This window comes from Capricornis sumatraensis, chromosome 18 (assembly GCF_032405125.1).
Source record: "Capricornis sumatraensis isolate serow.1 chromosome 18, serow.2, whole genome shotgun sequence".
NCBI classification, from domain to species: domain Eukaryota; kingdom Metazoa; phylum Chordata; class Mammalia; order Artiodactyla; family Bovidae; genus Capricornis; species Capricornis sumatraensis.
This window is the reverse complement of record NC_091086.1, coordinates 65,770,995-65,798,376: the sequence shown is the minus strand read 5'-3', so window position 1 is coordinate 65,798,376 and position 27,382 is coordinate 65,770,995. Positions and strand designations below refer to the sequence as shown.

The 27,382-nt window shown below is 41.4% G+C and overlaps 1 protein-coding gene across 1 annotated transcript in view; it reads right to left on the bottom strand.

The window, feature by feature from the left end:
• Positions 1-27,382, bottom strand: part of DNAH5 (dynein axonemal heavy chain 5) — a 250,716-nt gene that overhangs the window by 27,691 nt on the left and 195,643 nt on the right. Inside the window, exons 66-74 of the mRNA XM_068990531.1 lie at positions 25,998-26,241; positions 24,903-25,017; positions 24,217-24,407; positions 18,215-18,336; positions 14,457-14,606; positions 9,953-10,198; positions 4,463-4,682; positions 2,446-2,651; positions 132-335 (exon numbers count right to left, since the gene is read on the bottom strand). Coding sequence (XP_068846632.1) covers positions 132-335; positions 2,446-2,651; positions 4,463-4,682; positions 9,953-10,198; positions 14,457-14,606; positions 18,215-18,336; positions 24,217-24,407; positions 24,903-25,017; positions 25,998-26,241 — 1,698 coding nt within the window. The remainder of the gene's footprint in view (positions 1-131; positions 336-2,445; positions 2,652-4,462; positions 4,683-9,952; positions 10,199-14,456; positions 14,607-18,214; positions 18,337-24,216; positions 24,408-24,902; positions 25,018-25,997; positions 26,242-27,382) is intronic.

The window sequence follows — 27,382 nt, the reverse complement described above, 5'->3', positions numbered from 1 at the left end:
ACCTTCCACATTCAGTATGTACCACCATTAAGATTTATTTTCAAAGAAGTATGAAGTATAAATAAATAACAACAAAAAAACATCTGGCTACAGATATTTGCTTTATGCATAAAATTCTGAAGATGACCAACCTGGATATATTGAAGATAGTTATCCACTGTGCTGCATTTTGGAATATTGTAGCCTTGGTAAAAGCTGAAATCTGGTCCAAACATATTTTCACTGAACCAAACTTTAGCAAGTGTGTTCAACAGTCTCTTGTCATAGTCATCGGTGACCCTGCCTCCATACTGAATCTCTCCTATCATGTAGCGGACGGTGGTCCAGGAGACACCCTGGGAAAAGTGACAGAATGATGATGCAGACCTGATCACTGTCTCACCCCCATTTTCCCTGCCAGGTAACACCTATGTAGGCATTGTCATCATTGTCATCAATGTCATCCACTCATGCATTCTTCATTCACTCCTCAGTAACTAAAATGTGCAGAAAGAAAAGTAAATAGGCAAACATGCTGCTGCTGCTGCTGCTGCTGCTGCTGCTGCTAAGTCACTGCAGTCGTGTCCGACTCTGTGCGACCCCATAGATGGCAGCCCACCAGGCTCCCCCATCCCTGGGATTCTCCAGGCAAGAACACTGGAGTGGGTTGCCATTTGCTTCTCCAATGCATGAAAGTGAAAAGTGAAAGGGAAGTCGGTCAGTCGTGTCCGACTCTTAGCGACCCCATGGACTGCAGACCACCAGGCTCCTCCATCCATGGGATTTGCCAGGCAAGAGTACTGGAGTGGGGTGCCATCGCCTTCTCCGAGGCAAACATGAGGGGAACTCAAAGCTCATGTTCATCATTTGAAATAGATTCTCTTGGTGGTGGAGTCATGTACTTCTTCACTTTGATTTCAATAGGAAAAAATGCTTATTTTTTTTAGAATATTGAGGCTGTTCCTTAAAAAGCACACATTCAAGAGTATGTGGATAAAGAAGTGGTATGTCTGCACAATGGAATATTACTCAGCTGCTAAAAGGAACAAAATGAGGTCATCTGTAGAGATGTGGGTGGGTCTAGAGTCTGTCTGTAATACAGAGTGAAATAAGTCAGAAAAACAGATATCATATGTTAAGACATATATGTGGACTCTAGAAAAATGGTACAGATGAATCTTTTTCCAAGGCAGGAATAGAGAGGCAGCCATAAAAAACCAGCATGTGGACATAGTAGGGGAACGGAAGGGTGGGCAAATGGGGAAATTGGGATTGACATATATCCACTGAGTGTGTGTTAGTCACTCAGTCGTGTCCAACTCTATGCTACCCCATGGACTGTAGCCCACAAGCTTCTCTGTCTACGGGGATCCTCCAGGCAAGAATACTGGAGTGGATTGCCATGCCGTCCTCCAAGGGATCTTCCTGACCCAGGGATTGAACCCGGATCTCCTGCATTGCAGGCAGACTCTTTATCATCTGAGCCACAAAGGAAGCCTCATACATACACTACAACATATATAATAGAGAGCCAGTGGGAAGCTGGTGAATAGCACAAGGAGCTCAGCTCGGTACTCTGTGATGACCTAGAGGGGTAGGATCGGAGTGGGGTGGGGGAAAGGTATAAGAGAGAGGGGATATATGTATGTACATGACTGATTCACTCCATTGTACAGCAGAAACTAACACATTTTAAACCAATTATTTTCAATTTTAAAAAAGTCATCTAGACTCTAAATATTTTGTGTTTTCAGTTCAGTTCAGTTGCTCAGTGGTGTCCGACTCTTTGCGACCCCATGAACCACAGCACACCAGGCCTCCCTGTCCATCACCAACTCCCGGAGTCCACCCAAACCCATGTCCATCAAGTCAGTGATGCCATCCAACCATCTCATCTTCTGCCCTCCCCTTCTTCTCCTGCCCTCAATCTTTCCCAGCATCAGGGTTTTTTCCAATGAGTCAGCTCTTCACATGAGGTGGCCAAAGTATTGGAGTTTCAGTTTCAACATCAGTCCTTCCAATGAACACCCAGGACTCATCTCCTTTAGGATGGACTGGTTTTAGGATTTTAAAAAACAAGCTTCTTCATCCATTGCTCCCTCCCTCCAACAGATCCTGTTAGGTTGTCTTACTTGTAATGTCAACTTGCCTTGGAGAAATAAAAAGATAATCAAAATGTGTTCATTTTTTCCCTGAAATTAAGAGGTTATTGTGACCCAAGTTGCTATGCCTGAAAAAGGACTTTGCCAGTACAGAAAATCATCACTCTTACAGGATTTAGCCCAAGGCCGGGGTGGGGGAGCTCATGTTAGCTCAAGGATTCAAGCCCAAATCACCCAAGGCAGAAAGCAGTGTGCCCAAGGTATCTTTTTTAAAAAAAATAAATTTACTTATTTTAATTGGAGATTAATTACTTTACATTATTGTATTGGTTTGGGGCTGGTGCACTGGGACAACTCAAGGTACCTTTTTGAGATCCATGTCATCTAAGTGGTTCTGGATGAACTGCACTGTGGCATTAAAATCGGCTTGGTTAAATTCATAGGGGATGTTCCAACCCAGGGGCCCAAACTTGCGCCTCTCCTGGACCGTTGAGTGCAGGAAAGCCACGGCATACAGCATGGGCTTCCACTGGGCCACAGCGCTCACATCCAGCAGGTCCTGGCTCACCCCTGTTGAGGTCAGGTGGGTAAAAACTGCATCATCTCTCAAACATCTTTATTTTCTACCACTTTTACAAGTTATTAATTATTGCTGTAAATTCCTGATATTAAAATTCACTTATCTTGAATCATCTTTATCATAGTCACATGGCAGTTATAATTTAACTTTTGGGTACCCAGAGGGCATTTCTCTGAAAAATATGCACAGAGATTTGAAGGGAGTGGGGTCTTACCCACATGGATAAAGTTCTTACCAACATAACAAGAAAAAAGTAGGGCTAAAAATGGTGGCAAAATAAATACTGCTACTATTACTACAATGACTACTAATAACAGACATTATTATTATTATTACTACAAAGGGCATGTATGCAGAGACTGCAAAGACAAAGGCTGCAAAGACTTCTATATACTCTATTAACAATTTAATATTAATTAGAATAGTGTATACAGTAGCCCATTGCAATTGAGTAGCACAAACCAATAGATGTAAAATAAGAAGGATATATTGTGTAATATAGGCAACATAGCCAGTATTTTACAATAACTATAAATGGAATATAACCTTTAGAAATTATGAATCACGATATTGTACACTTGTAACTTATGTTGTACAGCAACTATACTTCAGTTAAAAAGAATAATAAAAAATAATAAAATTAAAAAGAAGCCCTTTGCAACCTGAGTATATTCTCCAAATTGTAATTATGATTATTTTACAGATATACATTTGTCACATATACAATTATAAATGTTTTCATTTGCAAACTGTTTTTACAGACATCATCATTCCACATCTGCTCTATTGGCAAAAATGTTAGCAACTCCAAAAAAAATCTCTTTGTAGATTTTTCAAATTTATATGTAATAACTATGTTGATTATTAAATACATTATTATAATTTACATTTATCATTTTATTATCTCCATTTTAGATACTAGAAAACTGAAACACAGGTTGTTTGAGTGATAAGCACCCATGAGAATAAAGGTATTTGTTCAGGAAGGACCAGAAGCAGGATTTTTAACTCCAAGCTCACACTTTTTCTGTGACTGTGAGTTTCAAACAGGAAGGTATAACACAGAGGGAGTGAATGTATTGGGAACAATCTTGGCTCCAGTTGGGGCAGGAGGGGCATTTGGGTCTGATTCGGTTGCTGTGGTCGGATTTCTAAATTCGCTCACATCCTGACATCCTTATACATGAGATGAAGGCAGAGGCCATAATTTTAATTCAGCTTCTTGTCTTAGAAGAGGCTACTGCCCTGCCATTAGGTATGGAGCATGAAGACCGTAAACAGCAACACTATCCAGTTTAGATGTAACATAAAAGGGCAGCTGTCTAGCAGAGAAGGTTGTGGTTGTTTAGTTGTTAAGTTGTGTCTGACTGTTTGTGATCCCATGGATTGTAACCTACCAGGTTCCTCTGTTCATGGGATTTCCCAGGCAAGGATACTAAAGTGGTTGCCTTTTCTTTCTCCAGGGGATCTTTCCAACCCAGGCATCAAGCCCGTGTCTCTGCATTGGCAGGAGGATTCTTTCCCACTGAGTCAAGTGGGAAACTGAAAAGCACAGGCCAAAGGAGAGTGACACTGGGGAGACAGGAAAAATGCAACTTGGAATCCGAAGCTCTGGGGCCCAAACACGGCCAAGGATACTCCACGTGCAGCAGGACAGAGGTGGCTCTGCTCTCACCATCATCTTAAATCATAGCACCACTTGCTATAACTAATCCTATCGAATTCCTTTTCCATAATGCCTTTAAAGAAAACAATGTAAGCATAAGAACGTCCATAAACTTGGAAGGATTTCTCGACTCACCACCGTATGTTGTTTTCAGTCCTGCCCGGAGGCCCTGGGGGGGCTCATTGGCAAATCTGATGGACATCTGAAGGAGGGTGATGGGAAACTGCTTGTGAACCTCGGTTGTCATCCACAGGCGGAACGAGTCATGTACAAACTCGGTTTCTATAATTATATCCATTAGCTCATCCATGAAATCCAGTCCCAGATGGCAGTTCTGCAGAAGGGCCCATCCTCCCTAAGTCAGCAACAGGAAATGGAAATTAGTCCATTTTGTGTTTCACCCAGAGATTCAAATTAGTACCTCCTTCAGAAACTAAGTAATTAAAACTTGATAGAAAAATACACTAACCCCTATAAATTAATCTACATCAAATCTAAGAATACAATCAGGTTTAACTGAGATAGGTTACACTTTTTCTTGTTCCATAAGTGTGTCTGATGGGATGCCATTACTAGCATGCCAATGCAGTAATAATATATGGTTGGAGTCATGAAAATCCCAAAGCAAAACATAAAAAGAGAGTTCCTAGAATACCACAACAGGGTTCATATCCTCTAGAATGTGTAAGTGCCTTCTCTGGGGAATCAGACTATTCTAACAACAAGAGTCTTAGAAGATAATAAGTCATATCTCTGATACACATTATTCTATGTGCATAAGAAGATTCCTTGTACAAAGCAACACAGGCAAAAATTTAGGTCATGCAATAATAATTTTGTTGTTGCATTAGTTGCTAAGTCATGTCTGACTCTTCTGCAACCCTATCAACTATAGCCCGCCAGGCTCCTCTATCCATGGGATTTCCCAGGCAAGAATGCTGGAACGGGTTGCCTTTTCTTTCTCCAGATCTTCCCAATCCAGAGACCAAAACCAGGTCTCCTGAATTGGAAGGCAGATTCTTGACCATTGAGCCACTATGGAAGCCCCAATAATAATCATTTCAATATCTAACCCATAGAATAATTTTGCTAAAATCATCTACAATATACAGAACATAATCTTGAGTTATTTTCTTGACTCTGTAATTTTGGATCATTTTGATTTGATTAGTGTAACCTATTTTTCTTTGCACAACATAAACTAAGTACCAGACCTAAAATCTTAATCAAGTTACATGTAAAACTGATCCCTTTTGGAATGTCACATATCTGCTTAAATTTTCTTCAGAAGTATATAATGAATAAATATTTAATTTTTTCCTATGAAAATTTAATTGATACTGTTCACAATTCAAAAAAAGGAGAATTAAATGCAAAACATAACAACAAAAAGGCTTCAGATGCTCTTTCATCCAGAATACAAGTGACTCCTGATCTAAGTTTCTTAGTTGAGAATTTTGATAGTTGAACATTCAGCCACAGAAAGGAATCCCTTAGCCAACTTTGCTTCTTTGGCCTCACTGCTTTCAGTATTAATATTTTGTGTTCTTCTTACTGAGCAGATCTTCCATTTTACTATTCTAGAAGAGTTGGTTCATTCTGGCATAAAACACTATTGTCTCTGACAAGTTTTAAACATGCTAATAATAGTAAGAAATCTTTTTACATTTGACTAGAAATTAAACTACTAAACAGAAAACACAGATAAATTGAAGGCTAAAAATATTCCAATTAAATTCTAATTTGGTTTCCTGAAATTATAATATTAGTTCCACCATTATTTATTTTAATTCAAATTGAATCAGTGTCCTGGGAATGTTAGTGTCTTTGTTTTCTAAGTACAGTATTAGCAGAGGGAGGAAGTCAGTATTGGTGGTCAGGGGAGGCCAAGAGGAAGGAGAGGCCAGGACTAGACCTGGGATTCCAAATCATGGATGTATTGTCCATCTCAAGAAAATCAGAGATACCAAGGGAACATTTCATGCAAATATAGGCTCAATAAAGGACAGAAATGGTATGGACCTAACAGAAGCAGAGGATGTTAAGAAGAGGTGGCAAGAATGCACAGAAGAACTACACAAAAAAGATCTTCACTACCCAGATAACCATGATGGTGTGATCATTCACCTAGAGCCAGACATCCTGGAATGTGAAGTCAAGCGGGCCTTAGGAAGCATCACTACAATCAAAGCTAGTGAAGCAGATGGATTCCAGTTGAGCTATTTCAAATCCTAAAAGATGATGCTGTGAAAGTGATGCATTGAATATGCCAGCAAATTGGGAAAACTCAGCAGTGGCCACAGGACTGGAAAAGGTCAGTTTTCATTCCAATCCCAAAGAAGGGCAATGCCAAAGAATGCTCAAGCTACCGCACAATTGCACTCATCTCACACATCAGCAAAGTAATGCTCAAAATTCTCCAAGCCAAGTTTCAACAGTACGTGAACCATGAACTTTCAGATGTTCAAGCTGGATTTAGGAAAAGTAGAGGAACCGGAGATCAAATTGCCAATATCTACTGCATCACTGAAAAAGCAAGAGAGTTCCAGAAAAACATCTACTTCTGCTTTATTGACTATGCCAAAGCCTTTAACTGTGTGGATCACAACAAACTGTGGAAAAGTCTTCAAGAGATGGGAATACCAGACCACCTGACCTGCCTCTTGAGAAATCTGTATGCAGGTCAAGAAGCAACAGTTAGAACCAGACATGGAATAACAGACTGGTTGCAAATCAGGAAAGGAATATGTCAAGGCTGTATATGGCCACCCTGCTTATTTAACTTATATGCAGAGGTCATCATGCTAAATGCTGGGTTGGATGAAGCACAAGCTGGAATCAAGATTGCCGGGAGAAATATAATAGCCTCAGATATGCAGATGATATCACCCTTATTGCAGAAAGTGAAGAAGAACTAAAGAACCTCTTGATAAAAGTGAAAGAGGAGAGTGAAAAGTTGGCTGAAAACTCAACATTCAGAAAACTAAGATCATGGCATCCAGTCCCATCACTTCACGGCAAGTAGATGGGGAAACAATGGATACAGTGAAAGACTTTATTTTCTTAGGGTCCAAAATCACTGCAGATGGTGACTGCAGCCATGAAATTAAAAGATGCTTGCTCCTTGGAAGAAAAGGTATAATCAACCTAGACAGCATATTAAAATACAGAGACATTACTCTGCCAACAAAATTCCATCTAGTCAAAGGTATGGTTTTTCCAGTAGTCATGTATGGATGCGAGAGTTGGACTATAAAGAAAGCTGAGCGCTGAAGAACTGATACTTTTGTACTGTGGTGTTGAAGAAGACTTTTGAGAGTCCCTTGGACTGCAAGGAGATCCAACCAGTAAATCCTAAAGGAAATCAGTCCTGAATGTTCATTGTAAGGACCGATGCTGAAACTCCAATACTTTAACCACTTGATGCAAGGAACTAACTCATTGGAAAAGACCCTAATGCTGGGAAAAATTGAAGGCAGGAGGAGAAGGGGATGACAGAGGATGAGATGGTTGGATGGCATCACCGGCTTTATGGACATGAGTTTGAGTAAGCTCCTGGAATTGGTAATGGACCAGGAAGCCTGGCATGCTGCAGTCCATGGGGTCACAGAGAGTCGGACACGACTAAGCAACTGAACTGAACTGAACTGAAATATATTTATATCATGCGCTTTCTGCCCTCCCCCTCCCAACTGCAAACTAAGCACAGCAGTCAGCACAGAGCACAAGAGAGGCCCCTCCCTTTCACCAAAGCTGGGGGCAGGGCAGGGCTTGAGGATGGAAGAGGCAAATATGGAGATTCTAGAACCCAACAGACTCAGTTCTAGACTGGGGGAAGGGATCAGGCTGTAGCACAGTGGGAAGGTTCTAGAGTCAGCAGCTAGGACCTAGAACCCAGTGGTTTCATGGTGGGCCTCGTGCCTTGTGGCTGGGGGGAGACAGCCAGTTCTGTTCAAAACGGTGGTGGGGAGGGGAGGTGTTCCCTGGAGGGCACAGAGGGTTCTTGAGATATTGAGGGGAGAGCTCAGGCTTAGTGAAGGAGGCATGGAGTCTGCTCCAAAATAGGCTGGATAAGCATCTAGACCATGACTGCATGTTCTCCAGTAGGAATAAGAGGCAAGCGCTTCTGCCACCCTGTACTTGGCTAAAGGGTGCAGGGAAAGGGGAGCAGGGGCGGAGGGGGCCTCTGGCAGAGCTGGGAACCCAAAAGAAGGTTGTGCTCAGTCACATATCTGACTCTTTGTGACCCCATGGACTGCAACCTGTCAGGCTTCTTTGTCCAAGGGGATTTTCCAGGCAAGAACACTGGACTGGGTTGCCATGCCCTTCTCCAGGGGATCTTCCTGACCCAGGGATTGAATTTGGGTCTCCCACACTGCTGTGCTGTGCTTAGATGCTGCCACGTCTGACTCTTTTTGACCCCATGGACTATCGTACGCCAGGCTCCTCCATCCATGGGGATTCTCCAGGAGGGCAAGAATACTGGAGTGGGTTGCCATGCCCTCCTCCAGGGGAGCTTCCCCACCCAGGGATCAAACCCAGGTTTTCTACATTGCAGGCAGATTCTGTACCAGCTGAGCTACCAGAGAAGCCCATATATATATTTTATATGTGGAAATTGAGGTTAAGGCCAAGGGACTGACTACAAATTGACCTGCCAAAATGTACACCCTTTAGAGTCTTGCTGTGTGTTGATGGTGAGGTTTTTCTCCCCTTTTCATTAAACCTGCGAGGTGACAGAAAGGATGGTACATATAGAAGGACCTTCTAAATGCCTTTGACAAATGACCGTGTGGACACGAGGGAGACTTCATGCGGCTGGGAGGAGCCTCTGGCTCTTCAAGATGGTGACCCGAGTGTACACTATTATAAAATTGGATCTGTCTGGACACCAAAGGTTAGACCAGAGTAAACACACGAGTGTTCTGGAGCTTGAGTTCCAGAGAGGAAACAGGACCTTCTGCATGCAGGTAACTTTAAGTCTCTCAAAGTGCCTCAGCTCTAAACTTGTCCCATTGGCAGGTCATCACATGACTTCCAGCTACAATGGCCCCAGACCAGTCCTGAGCATGGCCTGAGCTGTATGCTGTTGAATTTGCAAGCTGCCAAGGGCTCTAGGAGCCCACCTGAAAGGCAACAGGCCAGGTTTCCAGAAAATCTCTGGTACCACCGCAGGGTAATGGCAGATTCCTGGCTTCTGGAATCTGGGCCAGGCCTAGGGGACTCCAGGGCACAGATTTTGCATTCTGGATTGTGTTGTATATTCCAAAGTGCTGTAGGTTCCCCAAGCAGATCTGCAGGGGCTGGAACTTAAGGCACAGAGGGGAGACTGTGAACCCCAAAGAAGGATCAGGACCTGGAGCAGGGTTGAGCACTATGCAAATGAGTCAGGAAATAAGATGCTTTCACTAGACAAGCTTCCCAGAATTCAAGGCTCAGCAGAAAACATTTTACTTTGTATTCATTTTTCCATGAAAATTTTCTAAGAGGTGCTTTTCCCAGTTTAGCAAACAGAACGCAACACATAAATTTCAGCGCTTAAGGATGTGTAGGTTCTTTCCTGCATTGTTACCCTATAAGCAGCAATGTCAACAGCAGAATACAAAAGTAGACATCAGGTCTCACGTTCGCCATGGTCTGCTGCAGGAGCTTGCGAGCATGGATCTCCTGGCCCTGTCCCATGGACACGTAGCGCGTTTCTATTTTTAGTCTCTTCCCCAAGGCGATGATGGAGTCTGTGGGGTCTGAGCCCATAGACAGGAGACAGATGAGCGGTGTCCGAGGGTCAGATTCCTCCCACGTCCTTTCCAAGTCCAGGATAACGGCTTCTGCATACTTTTGTCCCATGGAGTCCATGATGTATTTACGGGCCTGCCAAAAACAGCACACGGGTCACCAAAACTAGCTCCAACCCCTTCTTATTCACAATTCAGTGTGGTTCCCAAAATTCATTATTGCAGATTATTTCAATGATGTCCACAGTAATCCTGCCAGGAAAATAGGGCAGAGGTTGTTTGTTTGTTTCTTTGTTTTCTTGTGAGTTAACCTCTTTATTTACTTGTTTATTTGTTTGAATCCTCACTCTATCTGCCAGCAACGTGAGACCCAGGTTCAATCCCTGGGTCAGAAAGATATGCTGGAGGAGGGCATGGCACCCCACTCTAGTATTCTTGCCTGGAGAATCCCATGGACAGAGGATCCTGGCAGGCTACAGCCCATGGGATCTCAAAGAGTCAGACACGACTGAGTGACTAACACTTTCAGATTTCACTTGCCAAAAACATAATCGTACATTTAAAAGACCAGAACCCAGGTTGGTCAAATCCTTGTCTGGGACCTCTTTCAATATACTGGCTGCTTCATACTATACAGAAGGTTTAAAATATTTGGCAACTCTATTATTGAGGATGCTTTAAAGGAAAAGTGTGTGTGTGTGTGTGCATATGCGCTCAGTTGTGTCTGACTCTGTGCAACCCCAGGGACTGTAGCCCACCAGGCTTCTCTGTCCACAGGATTTTCCAGGCAAGAATACTGGGGTGGGTTGCCAGGATCACCTCTGTGTCTCCTGCACTGGCAGGTGGGTTCTTTACCACTAGCACCACCTGGGAAGCCCAAGGGAAAATTATAAGCATTCAAATAATCAAGTAAGTAGTACAATGCCTGGGATTGAATGGATGCTTAACATAAGTACTGTTAAATGACAACTTATGGAAAGAAATGTATTGAATACTTATTGAATTACTTAATTAATTTTAAAGGTTTAACCCAACTGTACTTGGAGCACAGGATGCCGCTTATTTTTGTATCTCTTAATATCCAGTTGACCAGAGCCACTATGGAATCCCCTAACATAAGTATTAATATAAACAGTTCCCTGGTGGTTCAGACGGTAAAGAATCTGCATGCAAAACAGGAGACCTGGGTTTGATCCCTGGGTCGGGAAGATCCCCTGGAGGAGGGCAAGGCAGCCCACTCTAATATTCTTGCCTGGAGAATCCCATGGACAGAGAAGCCCGGCAGGCTACAGTCCATGGGGTCACACAGTCGGACACAACTGAATAACTAACGTTTTTACTTTCACACATTTTTTACAGCCTTCTGAAAGGTACTTTAAAAGTTTGGTTGACATTCTTTGGCATCTCCAAAAGTCTATTTGTATACAAATTCATCACAGCCATTAAGCAGTGTGCTTGGTGATCAGAAATGACTTCATAGCCTGGATGCCCAGGTGTACCACAGACTGCAGTTGTTTCTCAGCCACAGGTACCTGGTACAGCCATCACTGCAGCATCTCTCAAGATCCAAGTGCTTTGTCTTCTAGTCGAGCAGGAGCTCAAACAGCCAGTCTTGTCATAGAACTCATCATTGATCCCACATGGAAATTTCTATTCAAGCTATGAGCTAATATACTGTTCCCTACATCAGGGGCCAAGTGGTAAATATTTTATATTTTGGTGGCCATACAGTCTCTGGTGCAACAACTTAACCTATCACTGTAGCATGAAAGCAGCTATAGAGAGTCCACAAACAAATGAGCCTATGTTCCATTAAAACTTTATGGACCCTGGAATTCAAATGTTGTATAATTTTTGCATATCACAAAATATTGTTCTGAGTTTTTTTCAAGCATTTAAAACTATAAAAACCATTCTTAGCTCAGTAGCTATACAGAAACTAGCAGTAGCACAAGACATCCTCTGATAGTACATTGTTCTTTTAACCCGGATTTTGACTGTGTCTGCAGTCACGCTCAGCTGAAATGCTGAGAATAAGCCTAATGCTCTTACGGGGAACAGGGATTGAATATGTCTACAGTGTAGACCTTCTCATCTGCTTCCCAAGAAGGTGTCTGGTTGAAAAATCACACAAGAAATCTAATGTGAGAATAAGAACCTCAGAGGAGAGAACATGTTAGCAAGGGGCCTTCTAGATCTTGCTTCAGACTTGGATGTTATCATAAGCACCATGGGAAGCCATTAGAGGAAGAGCATAATGATATTTCCATTTCTCCTAGAATATATAAGATGGGCTAGGGTGGGCGAGGTGAGAATGAACTAGAGGAGACTCGTTAGGAAGACATGCCTGTTGTCAGCCTAAGGATTTCAGGCCAGGATAAAGATAACAAAGTTACAAAGGACTGGGAGACATTTAAATTTCCACATTTACCCCAATAAAGTGTGAAAAGAATTAAAAGGGAAAGAAGGAAGGAAAGAAGAGAGAAGGAAAGGAGGGAGGGAGGCAAAGAGCGAGAGAGAGAAGGGAGAAAAGTCTACTTGAAACTTCTACATTCCCCTTAAGTAAGGCAACTATTTGACAGTTCACTTGGGCAAGATAAAGGGAATGTTGAGAAGAAAAATCAACGGAAGGGTGATCTCAGGGCCCTGAGTTGCAAAATTCATTTTTCTTTTCTGAATAAATCATTGAATTTGGTTGTTTCCAAAGTACCTAGGAGGACTGGGAGTTGGTTACTCCGAATGTTTTTAACAGTCCTCTGGACAGTAAAGGGGAAAACTCCCTACCTTCTATGTGAAACTCCAGCCTACTGTTATTTTATGGCTTATTCTTAAAAGTCCATTAAAAAAATCAGTGTCTGGGAATAGTAGCATTTAACTTTTAGCTGTGAAGGCAAGACACCACAAGTCTGTTTCATGTGTATACTTCCATGATGGAAGCAGATGAAAAGTCTTTGAAAAGACGGATCTTCTGGAGGCAGGGCTTATATTTAAACCTAAGTGTCACTCAAGGAATTTTATGCAAAGCTTCTTTCTCACATCAAGGTTTATGACACATCCCAGGATAACGACTATGGGTTTGGGAACTCTGTACAGCCCTGTAGACTTTCTCTTTCCTCTCTAGTAACTGAACAGTCTTCCTACTCAAGAAATACTACATTGAAAGTGAAGTAGCTCAGTCATGTCCGACTCTTTGCAACCCCATGGACTGTAGCCTACCAGTCTCCTCAGTCCATGGAGTTTTACAGGCAAGAATACTGGAGTGGGCTGCCATTGCCTTCTCCAGGGGATCTTCCCGACCCAGGGATCGAACCCAGGTCTCCTGCATTGCAGGCAGATGCTTTACCATCTGAGCCACCAGGGAATACTACATTACTACTGGCAAAATGGAGTTCCCTATCTTTTCTGAGTTAATGTAAAAATGATATGGAAGAACAATGCATTACCTTTATGTTATACCAATGTGCCCACCTTAGAAACGTAGTTTCGACTACCCTGAGTGAGTGAGTGAGTGAGTGAGTGAAGTCACTCAGTCGTGTCCGACTCTTTGCGACCCCATGGACTGTAGCCTACCAAGCTCCTCTGTCCATGGGGTTTTCCAGGCAATAGTACTGGAATGGATTGCCATTTCCTTCTCCAGGGGATCTTCCCAACCCAGGGATCGAACCCGGGTCTCCGGTGTAGACAGACGCTTTACCATCTGAGCTACCAGGGAAATTAACTTCGACTACCCTACTATTAATACATAGCACAAGGGAAAACAAGGATGGTGCAATCTGTTTGTAGGACATATATTAAGCTAACATTAAAGATGCATTTCAATATGCAGTAGGTGCAGACAAATTTTGATTCCACTTATGCAAAGTACCTAGAAGAGTCAAATTCATAGAGTCAGAAAGTACATTGGTAGATGCCAGCAGGGGGTTGAGGGGTTGGGATGGGGTGGGGAAGGAAATTGAGGAATTAGTGTTTAATGGGGACAGAGTCTCAGTTCAGGAAGGTAGAGAACTCCAGAGATGGATGATGGTGAGATTTGAACAACAATGTGAATGTACTTAGTGCCACTGGACCGTATAGTTACGTGTGGTAAAATAGTATGACTTATATTATGTGATTTTTACCACAATTAAAAAAAACATTTAAAAAGAAACAAAACAAAAAGTAGCTTCCTCATTCACTCTTATTGTACCACTTAGGCCAAATAAAATTAGTAAATCACTTAGCCACATGTACACCTCAGTACATTTTTCCATTTTTCACAACTGCATTGTTGGAAAATTATACAGAAGCTCATATGAAAATTCTCATGGGGGTTAACATTTTAAATATTCTTTAAAATTTAAAAGGAAATTCTCCTTTAAAATATTCTCTTATTTTTTAACATATGCACTTTTTACCTGGGCAATGGTTCTGTCGGGACACCAGGATCTAATAAGGAGAAGACGTCGAAAGCAATCAAGAGATTTATCATAGGCATTTGGAAGGGGTTCCTCCTCAGGGTTTTCCTTATCAAACCAAATTTTCCACGTTTTCTCATTTCTTGATATCTGAAAATACCAGGGGATAAGAAATGTGTCACACCACAGAAAAATCTTTCAGTAAGACTTCACAGATATTTTTCTGATGATTCCAGACATGTGTGAATGAGTGTGTGTGTGCATGCTCAGGTGTGTCTGACTCTTTGCAACCCCATGGGCTGTAGCCCACCAGGCCCCTCTGTCCACAAGATTCTCCAGGCAAGAATATGGGAGTGGGAAAAGGAAATGATATCCCTTGACTATTTTTTAAAATTTTATAGCCTGGTACCAAAAAGTCTGAGAGTCGAAAATCAAATGTGATTTGTTCTAAAGTCAGTCTGTATTAACACCAGCCTACAGGCCCCTTTTAAAGGGAGAACCCTGCTGTGTCATTTTTTTCTATGCCTTTGTGGTAACAACTCTGTAAAGAATAAAGAGATCAATGGAAATTCATTTTCATTATTTTAAGGAAATCTGTTTTGATTCATGAGATCTCCCATGATCAAGAATCAAGTCTCATTCACTTATGTTTCCTCATTTCCCAGGATCATTCTTGGAACAAAAGAAGACATTTAATATATGTTTATTATTGAAGCTTTCTCGTCAATACTCTATCAATCTAGAGTCATTTGAAATATACCACTTAATATCATCATTAAGTGAATAATCACACTTGCTTCATTTGGGCAATTGATAAAGGGGAAGAAAAGAGACAGTTCATTATCCTTTGAAGCTTACAAAAATTGAAAAGAGATAAGCCTTAAACAAACAAACATCCCACAATCACAGAACAAGTCAGATCTACAGATAAACATGATCTTATGTTCTCTGGTATATTTCCTTTGACTAAGCAACCTAAATGTCCATCAACAGATGAATGGATAAAGAAGTTGTGGTACATGTATAAGTGGAATATTTTTCTGCTGCTGTTCAGTCATGTCTGACTCTTTGCAACCCATGGACTGTAACCCATGTGGCTCCCTCTGTCTATGGGATTTCTTAGGCAGGAATACTAGAATAGGTTGCCATTTCCTTCTCCAGGGGATCCTCCCAACCCAGAAATCAAACCCACATCTCTTGCACCTCTTGCACTGAGAGGCAGATTCTTTACCACTGCACCACCTGGGAAGCCCACGGTGGAATATTCTTCAGCCATGAAAAGGAACTGAATCGGATCATTTGCAGTGATGCGGATGAACCTAGAGTCTGTCATACAGAGTGAAGAAAGTCAGAAAGAGAAAAAGAAATACTGCATATTAATGCATATAAGTGGAATCTAGAAAAAATGGTACAGATGGACCCATTTGCAGGGCAGGAATAGAGACACAGATGTAGAGAACAGACGTTGACACAGAAGGGGAAAGGGAGGGTGGGACAAACTGAGAGATTCAGGATGGACATATATACAGCATCATGTGTAAAACTGGAAAAGGAAATGGCATCCCACTCCGGTATTCTTGCCCAGAGAATTCCATGGACAAAGGACCTTGGTGGGCACCAGTCCATGGGGTCACAAACAGTTGGCATGACTGAGTGATTAAGCATACATCCATACATACATGTGTAAAACAGATGGTTATTGGGAAGCTGTTGTATAGCACAGGTTGCTTAGCTCGGTGCTCTGTGATGACCTAGAGGGGTGGATGGGGGGTGGGTGGGAGGGAGGTCTAAGAGGGGGAGGATATATGTATATATATAGCTGGTTCACTTCATTGAAACTAACAACATGGTTAAGCTATCATACTCCAATTAAAAAAAAAAAAAAAAGCTCCAAATGTATTTCTCAGAGGTGCAATCAAAGGAAAAAGGCATATGGGTTCATATTCAGAAAGTATCACATAAGAATAAAAATAACCTGTTTCGGTCACAAAAGACTACATTTTGTGGAGGGATTTCAGGTATAAAATATAATCTCCAAAAGACAGTTACTTCAATAACAAACAATGGTCCAGGAAAGCTCACTAGGAGTTACCCCATAGGGGAACAAGCTAGAATTCATTAAAATCTCCCAAATAAAAGCTATTTAACCCAAGAGAACAGCTTGCACCCAAGTTACACGGTCATCACCAGGCCTAAGCCAAAACATAAAAATATAGCTTAAGCTTTCCGTCAATCTAAGCTGGCAAAGTCAAGGACCAACGTTAGGACAAATACCATATGACATCATTTCTAAAGGCTTCCCTGGGGGCTCAGGTGGTAAAGAATCTGCCCACATTGCGGAAGACCTGGGTTCGATCCCTGGGTCAGGAAGATCCCCTAGAAAAGAGAATGGCTACCCACTCCAGTATTCTGGCCTGGAGAAACCCATGGACAGAGGAGACTGGCAGGCTACAGTCCACGGGGTCCCAAAGAGTCAGACACGACTGAGTGACTGACATACACATCAGGGGTTATAGCAGATATAGGCGTCTATATACAAAATAGATAAATGACAAGGTCCTACTGTACAGCACAGGGAACTAAATTCAATATCCTATAATAAACCCTAATGAGAAAGAATATAGTGTGTATGTGTGTGTGTCCATGTGTGTGTGTAAAACTAAATCACTTTTCTGTACACCAGAAAGTAAATAACACTGTGAATCAACCATGTGTGAAAGTGAAAGTGTTAGTTGCTCAGTCAAGCCTGACTCTTTGCGACCCCGTGGACTGTAGCCCATTAGGCTCCTCCTCTGTCCATGGAATTCTCCAGGCAAGAATACTAGAGTGGGTATCCAGGGGATCTTCCAGACGCAGGGATCAAACCCAGGTCTCCTGCATTGCAGGCAGATTCTTTACCGTCTGAGCCACCAGGAAAGCCCAATCATACATCAGTTTTAAAAAAGGACCAGTGTTTGGACATCTTCTGGTCAAAGCCTTCAATGTGCAGCTGAAGAAAGCAACCTTGCTATTCCTGCAACTTCCTGCTGATCATCAGATTTTCAAGAACCTGTTTCTTGACTTGTCTCAATTCAAGTTTCCATACCCAAGTGCCATAATTCCAATATACACACAATTCATCCAAAACTGGCTGTTTATGAAAGTACAATTTCTAAAAATAAAAGGCCAGGTGTTTGTGTTAGATTCATACCCAGATGCCTAGCTAAGGCAGTGTAAACAAGAAGAGGAGGAAGAGAGAAACAGGAACTAGAGGCAAGAAAGGATATTTAGCATTCAGAGGCAGGTTGCTCCTATTTCTCGTCATTCAATCTATAGGAAGATGACAAAACTTCTTGACCACATCTAATCTCTCTCTTTTTTTTTTTTTTTTTTAGAGAAAAGCAATACTAGAGTTTCATTTTGAGTAGAAAAACAAAAAAAAATTGAAAATGGCGTGATTTTATATTGTAACAGCAATCTCTTAAACTAATTGAATCTGTTTTCCCACTGGTAGATCTCCAATTGGTGATACTGACATATGGCCCAGGACAGCATTAGTTAAACTTCCTGGGCAACTAATTTCTTCCTGGAGACCAGCCTGCCATGGGTGGAGTGTACTTTATCAGAATATGAATGAGCCATGAGGAAGGTCAAGCACTGGTCATTCCATTTCAGGAGTAACAACAGTAAGAAATCTTTCTCTTCCCCAAACAGCCAGGGATAAATCAGGAAGCTGCCCACTGGGATATTATCATAAGTTTATTCAAAGCACAAGTTACCTGATCAAGGACATCAGAAAACTGTCTAAGTTTGCTGAGTTCCACCAAATTTAGCCAGGTCATGTCCAGGATCCATTTAGATGGTTTAGGAGGACAGGCTTTCAAGTCCAAGGAGGCACCACCTTTCAAGTTAAATATATTATGTTAATAAAATTTTGTTTCTGTACAAACAATATCTATATTTTTAAAAAAACTTGCTGAAACTATTTTAATATCAATTCTTTTACTACCTTAACATTTATTAAACTCAGAAATACAATCATAGTGATGAACAAGCTTTAACATTTAATAAAGGAACAGACAGTTTCAGAAAAACACATTTAAGGATCAGTGATATAGGTCTGGATCCAGGTAAGTGGTGCATTCTGTTTTAGCTACACCTGGCCAAGGCGTGTGACAAGTCAACTCATCTGTCTGGGACTGTGTATTCAAATACATACAATGGGAATAATGACACCGAGGTGTTTCCTGGTGGTTCAGACAGTAAAGAATCTCCCTGCAATGAGGGAGACCCAGGTTCGATCCCTGGGTCAGGAAGATTCCCTGGAGAAGGAAATGGTAACCCACTCCAGCACTCTTGCCTGGAGAATTCCATGGGCAGAGGAGCTTGGCAGGCTACAGTCCATGGGGTCACAAAGAGTCCAACATCACTGGGAGACTAACACTTTCACTTTCACTTTCACTTCAGGTGTTGTGATAATGACAGAAAACACATAAGGTGAGTGTGAAGCACTCAAAACAGGATCAAGGACACAGCTGAGAGTCACTAAATGAGCAGCTGTTTTCAGCATTAAGAACTGCCGAATATTGACACAAGCTCATTTTAAGGGTGAGTTTCACCATCAGATGGCATCACCAACTCAATGGACACGAGTATGAGCAAACTCCAGGAGATGGTGAATGACAAGGAAGCCTGGAGTGCTGCAGTCCATGAGGTCGCAAAGAGTCAGACACGACTGACCAAATGAACAACAACATTTTAAAGAGAGAATTTATCTAGATTTGTTTGTAACACTACCTGTGTTTAAGAGAGTCTCCTTTATGAACCAGTATATTATTTACATCCATGTTGAGCACATCCAAGGGCTCTGTGCTATGTTACTTATTCTTGATCAATCTACCCACAACAAACATTTCCATTGGGTACTGACTCCTATCTCTTTGTTGATAATTCATCTAACCTCATATAACTCTCATAGCACCATCAAATAAATAAATGACAGCTTAAAAATGTTACTTTGGTCCATCCCAGAAAAACTAAATGTGTGAACAATCGTATTTTAAGTCAAAGCAAGAGCTAGCAAGTCTTCTATAAGATAAAATATACCATTTAATAAATAACATCTAGTAAAATGCTTCAGGGAAAATATGCTCTAAGCATAATTCTTCAAAGGATATAACCAACCCACTTGGCTACAATCTTTTTTTGAACAGAGCAAGTCATAAACAAATAATAATACTCAAGATATTTATTGAGGCAATCTCTGCTTTATTCAGGTACCATCAACCCCATGAAATTGCTGTCTTTTGCCAAAGCCATCTTACTAGACTTCCAAGGTAAGTGGAACAAGACGTAAGTGAAGTCATTTCAGTGAAAATATTAGCTCATAAAATCAAAACAGATTGCTTGAACACCAGGGAGCAGTTAAAGAACTAAGTACAATGGCACTGTGTTGAAAAATGTCCCACCAATTTCCATGGAAAATGTCCATTTTCCAACAAGCTGAAAAGAATAGCATATCCACCACATGGTTAGAGAAAAGACTTTCATGGAAAAGAGGGTTCCTTGAAACCACAGCATTATTCATTGTTTAATAGAGGGTAATTCTGTCATGAATATCTTGGCTGCCCCAGAAGGGTACAATGGGCCACAAAGAATATTGTAGTGGAGGGAGGGGACATATTCCTGGATAATATGGCACCAGATTAGATGGACTCCCAAAGAATGAACAGCTGGGACAGCAATAATTCTAAATAAATTCTAAAGATGATTGAGAATTAAATCTTTATTATTAAACTGCAAAACTGAAACATGCTTATAATGATATGTACAAGCTGTACCACACAATCATGAGGTGACTTCGCTAAGGCAGACTGAGAAAGACCTCTGGCCTCACCTTTTCCCATCTTAGAGATGAGTAAATTAAAAGATCAGTCTCAAAACACTATTGCTATCTAAACATTTTCAACTAAGTGATTTTAAAATCCTTACAGAGGGAGTTGATGTCTTTGGGCAGCTCTCACCAACATAGCTAACAAAGGGAAATCTTATGAAGCCCTGTGTCCTAAAGGAGCATAAGAAACAGGTGCTGAATGCAGGAAGTCCACAAAATCCTGTCCAACCTATGCAAGCCTCAGACAAATCGAAATAAACTAAAAAAATAAAGATAAAATAACAATGCCCATCATCTGCTGAGCATATTCTATGTTCCAGGGTTTATATAAATTGTGTGAATTCTCAATAAGCCTATTATGTAGATATGACTATCCTTGCTTCATAGCTAAAGCAACTTAACCTTGAAAAGTTTAAATGACCTGCTCAAAACCACTTATTCCAAAGTGGAAAAGCCACTATTTCCCTTAGAGTCTTCCCAACTTTAAATTCCATGTTTGTTTTGATTATGCCAAGCTGTAACATACTTTACAGTATCTCAACCATTTCTGGATGTCAAGGTCAATGTCATTCCTATGGAGAAAGGCACCTTATGCCTGAATTGAGGATGTCAGGAACAACTTTCCCATAGGAAACTCCATCAACTGAAGGGCCAGAGTCACTGAGATCAGAAATCAGTGATATACAAAGAACTCACTGAAGAAGGCAACTCCTATATGTACATGTCTACCTAAGGTGATGTCTCTCCAACTATTCATCTCCCATGTGCTCTGATTTAGGAAGCTTGGAACATAAAGAAACAAGGGCAAGGGTTCAAGGATTAGAGACAAAGAAGAGACAGAAAGAGATATCATCCCCAAACCATACATTTCTAAGTTTTCATGTCCAAATGATGAGTCTTCATTCCCATTATAAGCTTTGTATGCATTGTTGTTCAGTCACTAAGTTGCATCTCACTCTTTGCGACCCCATAGACACCAGCATGTCAGGCTCCTCTGTCCTCCACTATCTACGGGAGTCTGCTCAAACTCATGTCCATTGAGTCAGTGATGCCATCCAACCATCTCATCCTCTGTCATCCCCTTCTCCTCCTGCCTTCAATCTTTCCCAGCATCAGGGTCTTTTCTAATGAGGCAGTTCTCATCAGGTAGCCAAAGTGTTGGAGCTTCAGCATCAGTCCTTCCATTGAATATTCAGGACTGATTTCCTTTAGGATTGACTGGTTGGATCTCCTTGCTGTCCGAGGGACTCTCAAGAGTCTTCTCCAGCACCACAATTTGAAAGCATTGATTCTTCAGTACTCAGCCTTCTTAACAGTCCAACTCTCACATCCATACATGACTACTGGAAAAACCATAGCTTTGACTAGATGAACATTTGCCGGCAAAGTGATGTCTCTGCTTTTTAGCATGCTGTCTAGGCTTGCCATAGCTTTCCTTCCAAGCATATGTATATAAATATGCATCGGTATGTATGTTAAGTGTGACTCTGACCTACACACTCCCATTGTGCCCTTCCCTTCTGCCCCCACAGGATCCTCTTCAAGGTCCTCTGCAAATCTACTCTCCATGTAGGTGAAGTCATGAAAATCCACCCCTTGTCCAAAGATAAAGTTGTTTTATCTTCAAAGATAAATCTCCAGGGACTTGCTTGGTGAGACTTTGAGCTCCCCATTCAGGGACTGGGTCAATCCCTGGTCAGGGAAATAGATTCCACATGCCTCAACTAAGAGTACACATGCCACAACTAAGACCCAGTGCAGCCAAATAAATAAATATATATATATATTTTTTAAAAAGTAAACCTTTCTTTAGAAATGTATAGTATTGGGTTGGCCAAAAAGTTCATTTGAGTTTTTCCCATAACATCTTATGGAAAAACTCCAAAATCTTTTTGGCCAGCTTGCCTGGAAAATTCCATGGACAGAGGAGCCTGGTGAGCCACAGTCCATGGGGCCGCAAAGGGTTAGACACAACTATGCGACTAACTTTCACTTTCAATCAGTTCAGTTCAGTAGCTCAGTCATGTCCGACTCTGCAACCCCATGGACTGCAGCGTGCCCGACCTCCCTGTCCATCACCAATTCCCAGAGCCTGCTCAATATTGGCTAGCCTGATAGATTGTTCAACCTGTGAACAATGCTGCAACAGACACAGAGGAAACACACATGGGATGAGTAGCATGGTCGCTCACCACTGCTCAGCCACCATGTTTGCTGTGCTTTGCCTCCATCACATTGGAGACAGTACGAGGCTCCCTCCCTACAGAGGCACTGATGCCAGCTCCTCTTCCTTTGGCACTTCTCTAAACATCCCCAAGGCCAGCATCCTCTGCTCCTCCAGGTCTTGGCTAACCTGTCCATCTCTCAGGAGTCCCACTCCATTAGAAATCCCATTAAACATCCCATTTAAAATGTTAACACACAATGGAGAGTTACTCAGCCATTAAAAAGAATACATTTGAATCAGTTCTAATGAGGTGGATGAAACTGGAGCCAATTATACAGAGTGAAGTAAGCCAGAAAGAAAAACACCAATACAGTATACTGACACATATATATGGAATTTAGAAAGATGATAATGATGACCCTGTATGCGAGACAGCAAAAGAGACACAGATATATAGAACGGACTCTTGGACTCTGAGGGAGAGGGTGGGATGATTTGGGAGAATGGCACTGAAACATGTATACTATCATGTAAGAAACGAAGTGCCAGTCTATGTTCGATACAGGATACAGGATGCTTGGGGCTGGTGCATGGGGATGATCCAGAGAGATGATACGGGGGTGGGCGGGGGGGAGGTGGGAGGCGGATTCAGGATTGGGAGCTCGTATACACCCATGGTGGATTCACGTCAATGTATGGCAAAACCAATACAGTACAGTAAAGTAAAATAAAGTAAAAATAAAATTTAAAAAAAAATCTTGACATGCCCCCTCACTCCACATACTGTGTAACTCCCCATCTTCCTTATCCTTCTCTGGTTTTTTCCCCTCACAGTGTTTATTAGCTTCTCTCATACTGCACAATATACTTGCTTATTAAGTGTTCCAAGTGCCTATTCTGTGTCCTAGCACACAGAAGGTTCTCAACAAATATTCACACAGGGACTTGCCTGCTGGTAGAGTGGATGAGAATCCACCTGCCAATGCAGGGGACACGAGTTTGATCCCTGGTCCTGGAAGATTCCACAGGCCGTGGAGCAACTGAGCCCATGCTCCGTGACTACTGATCCCATGCCCTAGAGCCAGCAAGCTGCAGCTACTGAACTCACGTGCTGCAGCTACTGGACTCACGTGCTGCAGCTACTGAAGCCTGTGCACCTAGAGCCCGTTCTCTGACACAAGAGAGGCTGTCACAATGAGAAGCCTTCTCACCACAACAAAGAGTAGCCCCTGCTTCCTGCAACTAGGGAAAGCCCATGCGGAGCAACAAAGTGAAAGTGAATTCGCTCAGTCATGTCTGACTCTTTGCAACCCCATGGACTGTAGCCTACCAGGCTCCTCTATCCATGGGATTCTCCAAGCAAGAGTACTGGAGTGGGTTGCCATTTCCTTCTCCAGGGGACCTTCTCGACCCAGAGATCAAACCCAGATCTCCTGCATTGTAGGCAGACGCTTTAGGTAACAGAGAAGTCCCTAGAGCAACAAAGACCCAGCACAAAAGATATATATATATATCTCTTATATATATTTATTATTTATATATATATATATAAATAATAAAATGCAAAAAAATTTTCATTCAATAAATGAACAAAGAAAATATCTCTCATAAGTGCAATCTTCAATGAAATGCAAGGAAACTACTACTAAAAGACACATACGACCCTCACATTAATTCGTACAACTGCACCCATGCACAATGCTTTCTAGTCTTATACTGACCTTTAATAAGGGTGAGAAACTCTTCATGCTTGACTCGGTTCCTCTGGATGTCAATCTTCAGGGTAAGCAGCAGCGTGAACAGGAATTTGTGCTCCTCATACAACCCCCGGGCTGTGTACTTAAAAACCTCGTAGGTCATGTGCTCAATGATATTAGCGATCCTCTTGCTTGTAATTGGGCTCTTGACAGACCTGGAGGTGAGAGCATTTAAACCAGGTTTAGCCCACTGCCCTTTTCAATTGTTGTTAAAAACAACGTCTTTCATGGAAAATAAGTAACTCTGGAGGACCAATTCTTATTTTATACGCATCATTAGTAAGCCTCTTAAATCTGAAATAACAAGCATTCTCTCAACACGAAATAACGTAAGAGAATCCTTCACATCATCTGAATCAATTTTTACCCGCCAAACATCATCACTCACAACAACATCTGGGGAATTTTCTTGTTAAATAGAAACTTGTGAACCTAAAGGAATCGATCAATGGTTGGTAGAGCTTTTTCTCTGATCATAAAATAACAAATGAGAATAATAATTTGTTAACATACTGGTAATTATGCTCAATTTAGATTAAAAAAGAAGAAGCTTAGTAGCGAAGGTGAGGGGCGGGGAAGTTATCAACGTAATATCATCATTCTATCCCACATACACCGAATTCAGCTTGGCTTCCTGAGTACAGACATACCTGGCCAAGGAAAGGTCAAACAAGCCAAGAAATTGGCGGAGGGAAGTCTGATACATCTCATTAACCAAGCGCATCTCCGTGATGAGAAAGTAGAGGATGCTACCCCGGGTGGCAACTGAAAGACAAAGACCAAGGTTGCACTTGCGATGAGGGTGGACAATAAATGGCCCATGCACAGATCAGTCTGAATGCTAAATGAAAACAACAAGGGTCATAAGTCTTAGCAATGACTATCTACCAGCAACGGGCATCTAGACCAATGTCATCATATACATTTAATTCTTCTTTATAAACTCTGTACAAGTAGCCTGCTGTTTGCCCTCATTAAGTAATACTTTCCATTTTAGAATCTCTAGATCACTTATAAATACATTTTATTACTTTTTCTCATAGGTAGAGAAGACAACCGGTGGGACAGCACAGGTTGTAACACCCAGCAAATTGCGTAGGCACTGTAAGGACCTCGTTCTTAAGCTCCAGAAGAAGCCCTGACTAACCCTGGCCTCAAGCTGGCAAACCAACGCATCACAGAGATGATGCTCCTGACTGTCCACCAGTAGATGTTGTTTCGATTATTTTTCCAGAAGGCATGATAAATTACTAAAGGAAATTGAATTCTTTTAGCAGGCTCCCTTTATAACCCATAAACAACACTGATTTGCTGATTCATGAATAAGACTGGAGAGTTCCCACGAGACCAGAGACCTACCTTCCTATTAGGAAGACTACAAACAGAATACAGGCTTATTGTTACCAATGGTAAACAACTAATAAACAGCCCACAAACGCAGTACGGATTACTCTGACTTCACTAATTTGCAGCCAGATGTCCTCCTCTTAAATTTCTGGTTTAAAAATAAGTTCACAAGAACCTTAAGGAATTTGCCAATAACATGAATTATAGCGCTTAGAAAATTTATACCATCATAAAATTTCTTCATCTCAATTTTGCTGAATATTTAAAGAAATGGCATAAAACATAAACGGCCACCCCACATCGCATAGTCATTTTCATAACATCCTTACTTCGATTTCTCTAATTCTCATTTCTTGCTTCATTTTCCTGTGACATTTGTCTTTCATTACCAAACTCACCGGGTCTATATTCCTCCCGGGCTGAGTTAATTTGAATTTCTGTCTCAGCTGAAATTTCCAGCTTCTGTGTCACCTCCTCAGCTGTCTTTTTTGTCTTACTCAACACAAGGATGAGACTCTCGTCTTCCACCAGGGACCCCTGGGTGCTGGTCAGACGGTAAAGCAAATTATCTTCCAGCTCCTTCATCTTCCTTTTGTTTGCAGTTACATCTTCCATGAGATGAGTTCTTTCTTTCTCCAATTCCTGTTAATTTGCATAAATATATTTTTCTTCCTTAATTAATAACTATCATTTATCCATTCCTTAAAAAGTTTACCTATTGGGCTCTCTCAAGTTCCTGCACTGTAGTTACCATTTTTGACTGCAGGTAATACAGACATCAAAATCAGAGGAGATGAATTCACAGAGGAAAGAATTGGTGGCAAGCAACATAAAATGTGCTAAAAATATTACCAATGCTAACAATTGGTATTTATTTATTCATTTATTTATTTCCTAAAGTCAACTCAGCTTTAAGTGACTTTTGTGATCATATTTATTCCTGTTTTGGTGAAACTGAAGTTTGTTTGAATATAACATATGCAGCTCAAATTAAATACATTTCTCTCTGCTTAGTTTCTTGCTTAAAAGAGCCCTATTGTCATTAGAATGTAATTATTTTCAACTTGCCTGTTGAAATAGCATCCAACTCTGTGAAAAGCAAGTGTCCAAAAGTTAGGCAGGCAAACTGTGCTGTTACTATGGGTACATATAAATTGAAAAATCATCTCGATTTGAAAAGGAAAGATGCTGTTCTCTTAAAGAGAAGGGAAGTTCTGAATCCTTCCCGAAAGACCTTTGTGGGAAGCTGGGGAGAAAATGGCTTTGGGAGATTATTGTCCTAATTGGCTATTTCTTCCATATAGGGAGTTTGGAGAAAGACAGACAGTGAAAGAGAAGGAAAGAAAAGATGGGGCTCGTGAGGGTGGAGGAAGGAGGAAAACCAGAGACAATGGTTTTGAGCCATTGACAAACCAGAGACAATATGCTTCAGGCACCAGGTCAAACTGTACATGAAAGCCAAATTGTACTGGAGGTTAATAAAAGAATCAAAAAAGGGAAAGACTATGAGGAAATAGAATGTAAAATCTGCAAAGAAGGACTTCCCTGGGGGTTCAAAACCATAGAGGGCATGCGCGTCCACTGCAGGGGACAAGGGTTTGATCCCTGGTCGGGGAACTATGATCCCCCATGCCTTGTGGTAGGCCAAAAAAGATTTTTTTAATAAAAATTAAGTGGTCAATCTACATCAGTGAGAAACCCAAGAATAAGATATCAAAAATTAAAATAAAATTTAAAGAGAAAAATGTGCATCTGCAAGTTTGCTTGAAGACCTTTCTAAATA